This window comes from Sinohyriopsis cumingii, chromosome 16, assembly GCF_028554795.1.
Source record: "Sinohyriopsis cumingii isolate HCF-2022 chromosome 16, ASM2855479v2, whole genome shotgun sequence".
NCBI classification, from domain to species: domain Eukaryota; kingdom Metazoa; phylum Mollusca; class Bivalvia; order Unionida; family Unionidae; genus Sinohyriopsis; species Sinohyriopsis cumingii.
The window spans coordinates 81,674,726-81,690,857 of NC_142976.1; the positions used below are offsets into that span (position 1 = coordinate 81,674,726).

At 33.2% G+C, this 16,132-nt stretch overlaps 1 protein-coding gene across 1 annotated transcript in view; it reads right to left on the minus strand.

The window, feature by feature from the left end:
* Nucleotides 1–196: 196 nt before the first annotated feature.
* The window catches only part of LOC149780893 (transmembrane prolyl 4-hydroxylase-like), a 36,040-nt gene continuing 20,104 nt past the window's right edge, over nucleotides 197–16,132 (minus strand). Inside the window, exons 5-9 of the mRNA XM_089936433.1 lie at nucleotides 10,348–10,405; nucleotides 9,616–9,788; nucleotides 6,686–6,776; nucleotides 5,260–5,385; nucleotides 197–1,443 (exon numbers count right to left, since the gene is read on the minus strand). Of these exons, the coding sequence (XP_089792559.1) occupies nucleotides 1,297–1,443; nucleotides 5,260–5,385; nucleotides 6,686–6,776; nucleotides 9,616–9,788; nucleotides 10,348–10,405 (595 nt within the window). The 3' untranslated portion in view covers nucleotides 197–1,296. The remainder of the gene's footprint in view (nucleotides 1,444–5,259; nucleotides 5,386–6,685; nucleotides 6,777–9,615; nucleotides 9,789–10,347; nucleotides 10,406–16,132) is intronic.

Genomic DNA, 16,132 nt, shown 5'->3' on the forward strand with positions numbered 1-16,132 from the left:
ATTAGAACAAGTTCTTACACGCCATCGAATGTGCCCTTTTTACGATCGATAAGTGACTGTGTTTCGAACAGAAAGTAGGATTTGCTCGTTCAAACAGAATGAAAGCTCACGTGGGGTCAACTTTCCGAAAACGTTTACTCTGGCCTGAAATGATTGGTTAATCAAGTCTATGCATGTTCATTATAAACGAGGAAATCTAGCCACTGGCAGTCACGGGTGAAAAGGAAGTGTAGCTAATTTTTGGCCGTGCTTTGCGACGGTGCGTCATATCAATGATGCCATTATGTAATGGTCACATCATTTCGCGCCGTGCAGGAAGCATTCATTTGCAAAAGCAAACATAAATTATGTGCCATCAAAAGTATGTGTTTAAATAATGATCAATGAAACTCAATATACAACAGGTAAATCTAGACACAGTAATAACACTTTCAAACCATTTTATTATCTCTCCTTCTTTACAACATGGCAGAAATCAGCTAAATACTGATAGAAAATAGCAACTGTTTCTACTACTGCTGCTAGCTAAAGTTAATATTGTCATTGTTTTTTGTACGATGTACACTGTAGAGGGAATATCATATTGCTAGATAGAGGTATTTACGAACAAGAAAAGAGCTGGATTATTGGCATTCCGCCGTAACAATATGTATTGTTTTCGCTACTTGCTATGTTATCGTACATTCCAAACGAACCTTACAAGTTCCATTGGCCATTGCAGGTCAACCATTGTGGACAAAACTCAGAAGTGGAAGAACATATCTTGATAATTATAAATGTTCCTTCTTATTGCTATGGATGTCACACAGTTGTTAGGGTAGCTGCAGGCAGTAACATACGGTTACTTGGTATTAGGACAGGCGAATCGAAAAGAAGGATAAGTTGTAACATACATAACTATAATAAGAGTCCAAAAGCTAAATGCATTTGCATTATGGCAATATACACACAAACATACGTTCAAAGTAATAAGAGAAGAGGAATTCTATAAGAATTTATATACATTTCAAATAAAATCCAAAAAATACATTAACAATAAAATCAGATGTCAGAAAAAGGGGACTTTTTACAAATGGATCAGAAAGCTCATGTGTCTATAAATGTATCTAAATTTGCACTTCCCCTGTGAGCAGATACTGTGACAATATGACGAAAGTAAAAGTAATAATGCCAAACGGTAAACGGTTATTGGAAATTACATATGCAGTCCTGTTTGTAATCCATACATTTAGGAAATAGTGTGATAGAAAGAAAAAATAGACTTCTAAATGCATCCTTCAGGAAGAAGAATTAATTTCACTTTCTCTTGTAAAAAACACTTGGTTTTAAGCGATCGTGATAAGGTGGTGTGGAGATCCAGGAATTAGCAATCCATTTTGATCCCTTCAGAACGTCGCAGCCCCCGTGATAGGACCTATTGTCAATAAGTCCAAGGTACCCAGTCTGAAACAAATAGTTTAAACGATGTTTATACGCAGGGTTCTAAATATATTGCTTTTTAACATATATTTTAGTATTCATCTGCATTGCCTTTGATGTCCTCAGTCCTGTCCAATGCTAACATTGTGTTACTGATATATGTATCATCTATTGAACTTATAGCTTGTATTTAAGTCATTTATGTTTATGACATTTATATTTTCAATTCTAAAATTCAGTAGCTGGCTAGCACTATAGCAAAGTACGTGTATATTACATTGTAGTAATCTCATTCATAATCCACAGTAGATCGCTCTGATCAACTTAACAACTATTTAGGTCAAGTGTGCCACGCTTTATCTTGAATGGAGGTCATGTGAACATATGATTCTAGGTGCACATTTGTACTGTGGATACATCGCGAGCGCCCTAACCGCTTTTTTGGATAATAAATCAAAAAGTATTGCTGACGAAGGTATTTTGAAAGGGAATAAGAGAATTTAATTGTTCCAGACTAGTTTGGTGAATCAAACCATGTTTATTTGGTGAGCATATAGGGACTGTATAATAGGGATTCACGCACCACATATTCCATTCTACGGTTATGCCTCATCTGTAAGATTCGTTGAGTAGAAATAATGATTTATTCGTATTTGTTCGTTGCATCTATGAGAAATGTCATTAATATAAACAGTCAACATATGTGAATATATTCAACAACGGTCGCACACACACACACACACACACACACACACACACACATCAAATTAACAGTTTGAACGAAAAATATTACCAAGAGTGAACATACGATATACTCACTAAGCAATACTGACGTTGCGATTTTAAGGAAATATATGTGTTCATACAAGATACCCGTACTGCGTGGAAAGCAAGTTGTCATTCGTATATGGATGTGTTTTGAGAACATAAAGCAGACATATATTGACAGAAGTGCAGGGACGGGGATGTGTGGCCCCACATACCTCGCTTAGCGTTTTGGCCGACGAATGCTAAATTAGAAGTGCAGGGAAGGGGTGTGTGTGTGTGTATGTGTGTGTGTGTGACCCCACAGATCTCGCCAAGCGTTTTGGCCGGTGAAGGGGTAAGTTTGAAGTGCCGAGTGGGTGACGCGATCAGACAAACCTCATTGAGTGTTCTGGCCGGTGATGTGGATATTCTAAAACGTCAGCAGGTAAAGCAAAGATATAGTGTTGAATTATGGGACAATAAATGTAATTGAATTGTCTGCATATATGGACGTTAATTCGTAAATAATAAGTATATATATATATATATATATATATATATATATATATATATATATATATATATATATATATATATATATATATATATATTGATTGCTGACGTAAGGATGATACACTGAGTGATTTCAGGATCAAGTATAATAATTGACTTTGGTGAGTTCCTAATATAGTTCAATAATTGAAATGGACAATCAAATGAGCGAGCTGAATACAAGGACTTGAATCAGTCCTATTGTTCTTGCATTTATCCTTTTATTGCCATCCTGAGAGGAAGAGTTAGTACAATATTACTGTCTGTAAGTGTCATATTATTTGTATAATGTGCGCTGTCCATCTTCGTTCTTTGAGTGTTTATCACATTAACCCTCCCCTGTTTTAAGTATTTGACTAAGTGTAGGGGAATTCGGTACAAAGACTTGAATATTTAAATAACTCTATTGTATTATATGAATCTTTCAAACACTTTAGTCATATTCTTCGTTGGCAGGATTATATTGCATTAAAACATTTGGACTGAGAACTGTGATAATTCAATGATGCTAGCACGGTAGCACATAAGCACTTTATAACCTGCATTCGGAATCCTTGGACAGTTTGATGATTAGCGAGAATTTGACATTACAATTTAGGATAACATTCTAGGAATTCAATCAATTGTAAGTTATTATTAATTCGTTTATATTTTGGGTTTAATATTTTATTTAAATAAATTTATATTTTGGACAATTTAATGCTAGTTTGGTTTTACATGGTCTTGTTACTTAAGTTTAAGACCCTTGATGTAACAATTGATAACAAGTACAAAACTGTAATGGACGACCTGATTTCTTTAATAATCCTATGAATAAGAGTTGGTTTGTTTAACTGAGTTTATCGAGTACAGTTAATGTTGATACAATGGTCTCTCGCTGTAAATTCCTCAGTATAACACAGGCATCATCATTGATCTGGATATATGGGTTGAATTATTATTGTTATATGATATACAGGCAACTATTTAACAGTACATTGTCATGACTCCCCTGAACAGTGTTATAATGAGGGACAATTGTTTATTTGTGTGTATTGTAGTGAGGTAAATTATCGATTTTTGTCTTGTAGTGTGGGGCAACTGTAGATTTTGATGAATCAGAATTCAGCTCTACAATAATGTTTTATATTTAATCAATATTAACATCATTTAGTTGTAAATCAAATTGGCTGACAAGGACCATATTCAACTTTTGCGTTTTCTGTTGGACTTAAGAGTTTTGTGTTCGAAAAGCCTGATCTAGAGTGTCATACTATAATGATTCTGATAATGACAAAGCTAGTCTCAGACTGTTTACTTTGACTTACATAGGACTAATCATCGTTTGTAAATATATACATTTTATGGATGTAGAGTCTGAGTAGTCGTCGACATTGACCCTTTCCATTATATCATCATACCGCTGAATTACAGTTCGGTATGCGTGTCTCGTGGTACATTGTATAACGTACAATGTGCTATCTATAAAACAGCACGCCACCAGCTACTAATATCCACAAAAAAGATATTTTATTCATTTTACCGATGCAGTAAGTACTAGTAGCTTCAGCTTTGCTGCTCTGAACATTTCAATATCTGAGTTCTCACGTTTACTCTTAATAACACTCTCTGCTAACTAGATTTCATTTATAACATTTAAAATTGAGTAAATAATGTTTAGCTTATCAGTTACATTTACTCTTAATAACACTCCCTTAATAACACTATCTGCTAACTAGATTTTGTTTATAGCATTTAAAATTGAGTAAATAATCTTTTGCTTATCAGTTACAAGATTGACAAGAAAATACACATGTAGAGCTAATATAGTTAATTGAAAACACTTTAACATTTTTATAAAATTAAAGGAAAGAGATTTTCAGAAGAACAAAATTTGCAGAACAACGTGATTGTGGCATGGAAATTTTGATGTACGCATTAACGCCGCCAGGGGTTTGATTGAAGTGGTTTGACATAAGAAAGTCTACAGAGTGAATCAAGTCACATCAAGTCGTCTCTTTGACAAGACTTGAAATGTGTCCATGTAATAAATACATTGGAAGAAAGATTGTTTCCGTTGAAAAAGCATAAATACTGTATATGTCAATCAGGAGCAATAACTATGTTAAATTTTGTTAGAAACTTTGAAAAACTGAAATTTATATACTTTTCCTTAATATAAACTCTGACACCATACCTAGTTTCAATTCGGTCCTTAACATCTACTCATTGAAACGGAAATTAGAGTTAGATATAATGTGACTTACTGACATATATTAGTAACAAAAATCACCTTCAGTGGACTATGGTGGATATAACAAATATTTAAAATCATGTGACTTCCTAATAGAGATTAAATTTGTTTCTTCCTTAAACGGATTGAAGAGAATGTAATTTCATAACAATGCTTAGGGTCGATGATTACGAAAAATGCAATGTTTTAAAAATGTCAAATTCATTTGTTTCCAAGTAAAGAAAACTTCGAGGAACATAAATGCATCCTTTCCACACTTTATAACTAACTATGACAATAATCGACTGGAATTTCATCTTATATTTTACCTCTGGATCAACATGATGATTATACCACATTATGGCTGTCCCCTTCTTAGGATTCAATATGAAGGAGGCATTGTAGCAGTAATAGCTCAGATTGTACCATAGAAAATCTGTTTCTTTCAATGTGGCCTGAAAATCAATCAGTTAATCATTAAGTCAATTAATCAATTAACCAGTTATCATTGCATTTACTGAATTGAAAGTAGTAAACCATGATATACTTCTTGTGATCAAATACAAAACAATCTCCCATACAATTCATCTTCCGAAAAAGGTATCTCTCATTAATCTGGTTTTCCTTCCATTTCATTTATCTAAATATAAAACATCTCATTGACAAATCAACCATAATTTATCCATTCTCTCCGTGACTGTTTAAGACCAGTACCATGGTGGAATCAGTCTTAAATGGACAGCCAAGAAACCATACAAATTTGTCCTTTATAGGAAGCTATCGTCTATGTAGACGAAAACCTTGTATGAGAAATAACAAAAGCGACCAATCAACTTTGCTTTTCATCAATAGATGTCCTATTAATGATATAATTGTATGTGTCCACTAAAGAAGGGTTCCTGTATAAAATAAATTGAAGCTAAATATGAAATTAAGTGAACTTGTTGATAATGCATATCATGATGCAGTTTAGCTAAGTAAACTAGTCAACCAAAAGACCAACTCAGTTTTCAGTCATTTCATTATTGTAAGGAATTTCTTGTTGTAAGGGCTCATGCCAATAATTTTTTTGTTGTCAAACAAGATTGTATAAATGGGAAGAAAGAGTAAAATTAGAAATATTTACTTAATGTCACATATTCTTGTACTTATTTTATGATATATTTTTGTTAAAAGTAAAATCCCGAGGAATGAAAATGTAGTTATATATTATAGAATTTAACGCAAATATGCCTGTTTGCTTTGGGAATTTATTGTCGGAGTCGGAAGCTGAACATTCCATCATAATGAAAAAACTTACCATCGGACACTTTGGTTCCAATATATTCTATACCGAAAGTAAAAAGTATCTTTGTAATGAAATTTGTTGAAACAAGGGACTTGCTTACATTAACACATGATGCAGTTCACTAGACTGCAAAAGGAGCGAACATTGATGTGAGTATTTGATGCAATGTCCTCTACCGTAGGACCATCGAGAATGTACAATTTTGCTAGGTTACAATCATGCTGGGTTTCAATTTTGCTGAGTTACAATCATGTTCGGTTTCAATTTTGCTGGGTTACAGTCATGTTGGGTTTCAATTTTGCTGGGTTACAATCATTTTGGGTCGTAATTTTGCTGAGTTACTATCTTTTTGTATTGCGATCTTGTTGGGCTGGGTTGACTCTACATCTCTGGTAAGAATATTCATAAAATAAAACAACTTTAAATAATTGTCTGTTCTAATTCATCTAGCTCAGCCATCCCTGTACCTCATATCTATCATCAGGCATATCTGCAAACAGAAAGGCCGTCTCTCCTCCTGCTGGAACGTCAGATAGGTAATACATCACTGTAATGTACCTGTCAGATTATAACATGTATACAGTTACACAGTTTACTCATAAAAATAACTGAGATACCGTATGTATTGATTGGTCGTAGATGCATAAAAAATTGTTGAAAGTCTCAATGATTCTGTTAAACAAAATTACTTAAAATTCTAATAAAGAATTATTTTTTGCATCTCGTAATTTAACGTAGTCACATTATTAATCACAAAACATAAATTGAAATGCAGAACCTAACAGCTAAAGCAACATCTTGATTTCAAAGTATTAACTACAGATGCTATAAAAACAGATTCTCAAATTATTAAATGGGCTCTCTGTTAAAGAAACAATATATCATTGACATAATTGACAATAATTTTCAAAGTTAATGAGCCTTTGTACACAACAATTAAATCTCTTTTGATGTCTAATAGTACTGCAATTCTCAGCTCTAAATGTCCAGACTTGCAAATTGTACAGAAGATGACCCATTGTTTCAGATTGTAATCAATTAATGAAAAAGTATCCAAATTTATTGACAGTGTTTTGCAACCTTTAATGCGATCACTCTCTTTATACAAAAAAGATGCTACTGATTTCATTGAAAACTTTAAGTCTCTTCCACCGCTGATAATTCATTCCTTGTATCTTTTGATGTAACATTGCTGTATGTATAGGTTACTGCATCTGTATGGGAAAATATGAACGAGTTTTTAGGATGTAATACCGCACGACCTTGGGAGTGCATATATCCATCCGACAAAACGAGTTCATATTTTCCCATACAAATGCAGTAACCTTTTTATTATATGCTCATTTTCTTATTCTATCTAAGGCTTAATTATATAAACAAAATATACTAAAAGAAACAAAGTAAATGAATGTATGCCGTATTCCAAACTAAATACGGAAGAGAAGATTCGTCATTACACAACAACAACATTATTAATGCGCACATAACTCCGCCCAGATAAATTTGAACTTAGTCACGCGCTAGACATAAGCTTCGAAAGAAAATGGCGTTTTTGTCTACTTAAAATTGAAATTTATAGTCATATTGTGAATGAATGCGCATTGCAACAAGTTTTCCATTTGATCTGGAATGAATATATTTTTTTTGTATTTTTGTCGATTCTACGAAATTTCGTGATTGTGGACTGGATTTATATTTGACAATTCCACATGAAATACATCCGATTGAAGAAGCGAGAGAGAAGCGTATTGGCATCTGCTAATGTGTTTCTGTTTCTGTCATTGACTGTTTGAAATCATAATGTGGGAAAAATATGAAGTCTTTCAATTGCAATTATCAAAAAGACGCTGTGGAATTTAATGCTTATTTCATTTTGAGTGCAGTAAAGAGGCTGTAATTGCACTTATATTGGAAATTACAATACAATTTCGAAATGTGTAATCAAGATTGAGAACCTATAACATTAATTCGGATTTGCAGAACTAAGAAAGTACATTTTGAGGAAATTCAGGATGTAAAACTGTAAGTATATATTTTTACCATTCTTATTACCAGCTAAAGAAGACAATTTATGCCTTGTCACTTGTATGTTATTTGTAAGGACATTTTCTTGAGGCTACTGTATAGCAAGCCTAAGTCCGAAACATTGTATCAAAAACGTTAACGCGGAGTGTGCCAAAGCAGATGGTATGTGGCACTCCACGAAATATTTGCTTTACTTCATTCAGAAACAAATTTCATCAACCAAAACGTAAAGAGCCTACTACGCGAGTGTACATGATTTGTTTGCAAATCAAAAGTGCTGGCGTCTGCGTCCATTGTTTGCTTACAGTAGAAAGTAGTTTCTTTATGTACGTGAATGCAATATGAAGGTGTGCAATATCGTAAAATACTGAACGATTCTGACAACGTAAAGTTAACGGAGAACAAAATGAGCATATAATAAACAAATATACCGCATACAGATGGTATTAAGGAGTGTAAGTATGTTCTCGACACCGATCCTAATAAATACAATCTATCGATTGAGGGTATTTGCAAAATATTAAAAGTAATCTTAGAAAATGATAATTTCCAATTTAATAGTACAAATTACAGCGAAATAATGGGTACAGCAATGGTTAGTCATATTGATCCTTTATACTCTTCCTTTTTCATGGGTAAATTAGAAAAACGAGAACTTTAATCCAACTGTTTGCTTAAGATTTTTAGATGACATCGTTATGATCTGGAACTATTCAGAAGAAGAACTGCATAATTTGATTGATCGCCTATATCATTTTCAACGGACGATTAAATTTAATTATACTGCATCCAGTACGCATGCATAAATTTCTTAAATGTAAATGTAATTTAAAAAAATTTATAATGCTATCGATACAAATGCTCATGTAGAATAAACTAATATCCATCAAGATGGGGTAAATTCTTTTCGTCATCCCAGGTCACAAAGAAACGGTATTCCATACAGCCAGGTCAAAAGATACTGACACTTTTTTTTCTGGTGATTGTCAAATACAAAATTCCTTCCATGAGATAAAACCCCATTTCCAAAATAGAAATCAAAACACTCTACAACAAACAATTTTTTGCTAATAGAAGACCTAATTTGCAAGACGTTTTGATTAGAACGAAATTGACCGAGAATATATAAAGTTTTTCGTCATCTAAATGTAACAGACTTCGGAGTCAGAGTCAATGTACAAATATTAGAGAAAGTACCTATTAGTAGCTCCAACAGTAGTAATTAAAGGTGAATGAGTAATCTGCAAAATGAATTAATTATTTAATTGATTGAGTGGTAACAGTCAACAGCTGATGATTTTGCCAACATTTTTTAACTGGTAGCGTGCTATGATGCACTATATTCCGTATTCCTCTTTCCATAGTAACTTACCTACACATACGACAGCAAGTTTCCCAAATTGGTGTGTCTGCAACATGACCACAGTTATTCATCTGGAAACAGCATGGACTATGAGATGAATCTTCCTCCTCCTCATAAGAAGCATAGGTTCTGGAGCTGTCTAGATGGGCATGGAAATGTCCCCCTTCTTCATATCTAGCAACCTGTTAACAAGGGAAGAATATACTACTTTTCCTATACAACTGTGTATAGTAAAGGGACACGACACGACCATTTCTTCTATAATATAAAGGACAACACTATTTCTTCTATAACAAATCCAAGAGTGTAACTATTTCTCCTGTGACATAACCAGACAGAGGTATTTATAAGCTTGTATTTTGTTTTTAAAATCTTTTTTTAAAATGAAATTTACCGTTTTATTTTCAAATGATAATCGGTAATGAGAGACATAAATCGATAACTCGGGTATTGCAGAATGATATCTCAAATCATATTCAGTGTATGCTATGAATTGTGAATGTCAGATAACACCGATATTGTTTACCACCTTATTATTGGTATTGGTATTGTATGCAATTATCGTTAAAATGGATGATTTATTTTTCGTGTTTTTATATTTGCATGAATCAAAGGGCCAAATAAACATGTAATAATTAATGCCAGTGCTTACTTGCACATTCTTTACAGAAGGCCAAAGCTTGTACAAATTTATAAAATTACCAGTATGTAAAAGTTCATTATTATTTAAGGAATTCGTACCTGGAGGCTTTCACTTCTTTCTATGACTTCTAATGGCAGCTGTGTAATACTAGCAACTCTTGAACAAAAGATAAATAATTAAGACTGAAATTTGAGACATAGCTTTATAATTACTTCCAAATTTCCTAGCGATTCTGCATGGCAAAAATTATAACTCGTAATGGAAAAAAATGAATATTTTGCTCTGTCTATATATCCTATGGTAGTAAAAAATCATGTTATGCATTCATGAATTTCAGCTCAGTATTAGTGTATGTAATGTTGCTGTTATTTTCATTTTGTAAAGTTATTTAAAAACACCTACATCTTGTCCTACTGTACACTTCAAGTCCACAGGCAGAAGCCGGTGGGCATAAGATTGCTCAGCTAATCTACCTAAATGAGAAATTCCAGATCAGTTTGCAAAGAATTGTTTTTAATACGCTGCCTTTGCTAATTTCTTCACATTCTTTCACTTTTTTGCGAAAGAAAAATATGTTTAAAGTTTATCTACTTTTTTAACCAGATGTAACGACAGCTGTATCATTTGTATACAATTTAAAGCACATTAAGATAGAACGTTTTATTTTATTGTGTCAAAGTCTTTAAGAAAGTCTTTCTTAATTTTTTTTTTTTTTTTTTTTTTTTTTTTTTTTTTTTTTTTTTATAGCAACGTTGACTATATTACATGGCATATTAAGGCCATTATCAGACTTTGTATAGGCCTTCATGCAAATATATTTTCTGTAAACTTAATTATTATGAGTAGTATTGATAAGTCCTTTTGTGGTTTTTCTGTCTTTAGTATTGATGGTCACAATTGATAATTGCAGAACAGCATCATTTGAAAACATACTGAAGGGCCTTCTTTGCCAGGACCCTTTTTGTCGAATCTAGTTTAATTCTGTTCATGTATTTCTTGAGAATAATCATTTCAAGGTTTTTATTGTTACTTTTCGTAATTACCACCTTATTTGATCGACATAAATTGTAACAAGCTGAAGAAACTTTAAGCAAATATACATTTTGCCAAATTTGGTCTAATTTTCTAAATCCGTTTTGAGAAAGAGTAGTTTAAGGAGTTTTCTTTCGGCATTAGTAGTACAAAATGTGAAAAGTTTTTACGTTAATATCTTTTGGTTTGATTCCATTTAGGAGACGTCATTTAACCTTTTGGGGATTTTGTTATTAATGGTAGCCTTACCCGTCCTAATTCGAACGGCCTTTATTTTGTTATTAATGATAGCCATGTCTGTACTAATTTTGAAAGGCCTTTATATTGTTATTAATGGTAGCCATATCTGTACTAATTTGAAAGGCCTTTATATTGTTATTAATGGTAGCCATATTTTACTAATTTTGAAAGGCCTTTATATTGTTATTAATGGTAGCCATATCTGTACTAATTTGAAAGGTCATTATTTTGTTATTAATGGTAGCCATATTTTACTAATTTGAAAGGTCTTTATATTGTTATTAATGGTAGCCATATCTTACTAATTTGAAAGGTCTTTATTTTGTTATTAATGGTAGCCATATTTTACTAATTTGAAAGGTCTTTATATTGTTATTAATGGTAGCCGTATCTGTACTAATTTGAAAGCTCTTAATTTTGTTATTAATGGCAGTCATATCTGTACTAATTTGAAAGGTCTTTATATTGTTCTTAATGGTAGCCATATTTTGCTAATTTGAAAGGTCTTAAATTTGTTAATAATGGTAGCCATATCTTTCTAATTTGAAAGGTCTTAATTTTGTTATTAATGGTAGCCATATATGTGCTTGAAAGGCCTTTATATTGTTAATAATGGTAGCCATATCTGTACTAATTTGAAAGGTCTTAAATTTGTTATTAATGGTAGCCATATCTTACTAATTTGAAAATTCTTTATCTTGTTATTAATGGTAGCCATATCTGTGTCTATCTCAAAGGCCTTTATTTTGTTATTATTGATAGCCATATCTTACTAATTTGAAAGGTCTTTATATTGTTATTAATGGTAGCCATATCTTATTTATTTGAAAGGTCTTTATATTGTTATTAATGGTAGCCATATCTTACTAATTTGAAAGGTCTTTATTTTGTTATTAATGGTAGTCATATCTGTGTCTATCTCAAAGCCTTTATATTGTTATTATTGATAGCCATATCTTACTAATTTGAAAGGTCTTTATATTGTTATTAATGGTAGCCGTATCTTATTTATTTGAAAGGTCTTAATTTTGTTATTAATGGTAGCCATATCTGTACTAATCTGAAAGACCCTTGTATTGTTATCGCTGGTAGCCATATCTGTACTAATTTGAAAGGCCATTATATTGTTATCACTGGTAGCCATATCTGTACTAATTTAGAAAGTCTTAATTTTGTTATTACTGGTAGCCATATCTGTACTAATTTAGAAAGTCTTAATTTTGTTATTACTGGTAGCCATATCTGTACTAATTTAGAAAATCTTAATTTGGTTGTTACTGGTAGCCATATCTGTACTAATTTTAAAGGCCTGAATATAATGTTGACGTAGATTGCATAACTGAATATAAGCTATTACAGCACATACTTCCATTTTGCGATTCTATTCGTTCTGATTATAAATGCACTTGTAAGGTCGAGGATATTTCCTCTAATAGCACGTTAATAAAATGTGGTAAAGAAGGAGTTGCAATCTTCTGCAAAACTTCTCTCATGAGATATGCTAACTTTATAGATGAAGTTAATAGTGACAGAGTTGTTGGCATATAATTCAAATTTGCAGATATGCAAAATGTTTATATATTTTGTGTATATATGCCGACCCTATTGTATGGCATATATTGTTACAAAGCGCGAACTGAATTGATTCAAAATCTGTATGATCAGTACTCACAGCTGGGGAACGTGTATTTTACTGGTGATTTCAATGCAGTAGCTGAACCGGATACTTTCAGAGATTACAAAGATAGGGTATTTCATGAGTTCTTGCGATATAATAATCTAGTGAGTGCTGGACATTTAATAATATGCACTGGTTCCCGTTATACGTTCACCCCAGCAAGAACGGTGATTGATATCTCACCACCTCCCTATCCTTACTTTCCTTCGTACAGTGACCTGTGGGAGACACTTCAGACATTCTATAAAGAGAAATAACATAGCTTGGAATAAATTAGACGCTGATATCTTGAAAAACTATCAATCTGAGCTGGACCTTCGCCTGAAAACTTTAGATATAGATACTATTTCGGACAATGTTGATAGACTTTACGAGCACATTGTTAATGCAATACAGCAGTCAAGCGACATCGCGCTTCCAAAGTCTAAATTCAATTATCATGCCAAACCATACTGGTCAAATGAACTCAAAGAAGCACATAAACTTCAAAGACAAGCTAGGTATACTTGGATAAATGAGGGAAGACCGAGGGGTAGTCAGTATAATTCTTACAGAGAACATAAAGATAAAAAGAGAGACTTTAGAAACGTTCAAAAACTGGCTGTGGAAAAATATATGGGGGAGGTGTATGAAGAAATTGAAAAAGCACATGAATGCGATGTAAGACACTTTTGGAAAATGATCAACGTTAAGAGAGGGAACACTATAATTTTTTGTCAGGAACTATCAACTGATGGAGTTTGTATCCGTGATGATGATTCCATCGCAAATGGCTTTGCCAGATACTATGAGAACATTCACACGCCGAATTTTAGCCATAGTTTTGACGGAAACTTTTATGAATTTATAGAGAGAGAGAGAGAATTAAATCGGGGTCTACAGGACGGAGTAAGCCATATCGAGGCCTTACAGACCAGTATCAGTTTAAACGAAGTAAGAGAAATCATTAGAAGTCTAAAGAAATCAAAAGCATCGGGCCATGATCAAATTTGCAATGAACATTTGATATATGGCAGCGACTACCTCATCGAATGTATGACAATTTTATTTACTCGGATGACTGATCAATCTTACATACCTTTAGATTGCAAAACAGGGTTAGTAATACCACTGTACAAAGGTAACCGAAAATCAAAGAACTCCCTCGAAAGTTACAGGCCTGTTACTTTACTGCCTGTTATCTACAAAACCTTTGAGAACTTGGCTCAAAGATACTAATTCTAGTATACCCAGTTCACAACAACATGGTTACCAAAAAGGTTTAGGCTGCACAACAGCGAGTTTTGTGCTGTTGCAATCAGTACAATATAATATAAACATGGGTTCACTGGTTTTTGCTGCTTTTCTTGATACAAAAAGGCATCTGATACCGTGTGGCACAAAGGACTGCTTTTTAAATTATTCATGTTGGGAATTACGGGTAAATCCCTTTTGATATTTTTTAACATGTATACAAATTTACAGAGTAAAGTTCTCGTCAATGGGCAATTTTCAGATTGGTTCTCAATTGACCAATGAGTGAGACAAGGGGGTGTTTTGTCAACCTTGATGTACACAATATTTATAAATGACTTGCTGCTACAGTTAGAAAATAGTGGATTTGGAGCAAAGATTGGATCCTTAGCTGTGGGAAATCCAACCCTAGCTGATGATATTTCACTTTTGGCTATATACCTTGCAATCTACAAAAGCTGTTAGATATAGCATACGACTACAGTAATAAGTGGCGATTCGAGCTTAGTGTCACAAAGTCATACATTATCATTTTTGGTCCCCAATACAAAAATTATATCAATATGAAATGGTATATTGGCCCGTCATGTTTGCCGGTTACTGATTCGGCAACACACCTGGGTCACCGGATTAACTCAAAGCTGACGTCGCATGACGCATTATCGATGCATGCAAGAAAGGGAAGAAAAAAATCTTTTCACGGTCTGTTTGGTATTGGCATTAAACCGAATGGTTTAAATCCTTTGGTTGCTGCAAATGTAATTAAAAAGGTAATTTTCCCTTCAATGTTTTATGGAAGTGAATTATGGTGTAACATTCCAAAAAGTGACCTCTCTTTATTGGATAAAACTCTGAGGTATTTTGCCAAACATTCACAAGGTTTTCCAACACATACAAGATCAGACATCGCCCTGGGAATGATAGGATGGACATCAGCGAAATTGATAGAAGAAAATTGATGTTTTTACACAGATTGTGTTTGATGCCTAACAACGCACATACTAAAGGTATGTTTAACGCTGCGTTATTTCACTTCATTTTGAGCAGATGCATGTCAAGATACGGGTTAATTTCAAATTTATATTATACCTCAAAGAAGTTTGACTTACTCGGGTATCTAACTGATGATTTGCATCATTCTGAGATTCCAGATAAACAAAATTGGAAAGAAATTGTAAGGTCAAAAAGTGTTGGTCTTGAAAATAGCCTTCGGAGAGTTCGTATGTCTAATCAAGCAGATTTTGATAGATTCTCTTGGATACACGAATACTTACAACCTGCCTCGGTGTGACAGTCAGCTAAAACCAGACAACACACTAAGGTATTTACATATATAGCTAAACTATGGGTTGCTGTTCCTCAAACACAGCTTGATATGTGTATTAGATGTGGGAATGTTTATACAGACTTGATCTTCATTGTTTTGTTAGTTGTCCTTATATGTCGAATTTTATAAACTCTTTCTGGGATTTCCTTACTGATAAATTTCCACTGAGCCTGCACATTACGTTATTTAATGCAACTACAATAACTTCTAGGTAAAAGGTTACCATCAGGTGTAATCGACAAAGAAAACTCCAAGCTATTCGTCCTGTATGCAGCATACTTTGTCATGCAGTGTGCAGCTATCTTCTGCAAATAAGGTACTGAAACTTGCAACTTATGCAGTTGACGAACACTTTGTTGACTGATAAAGTGTA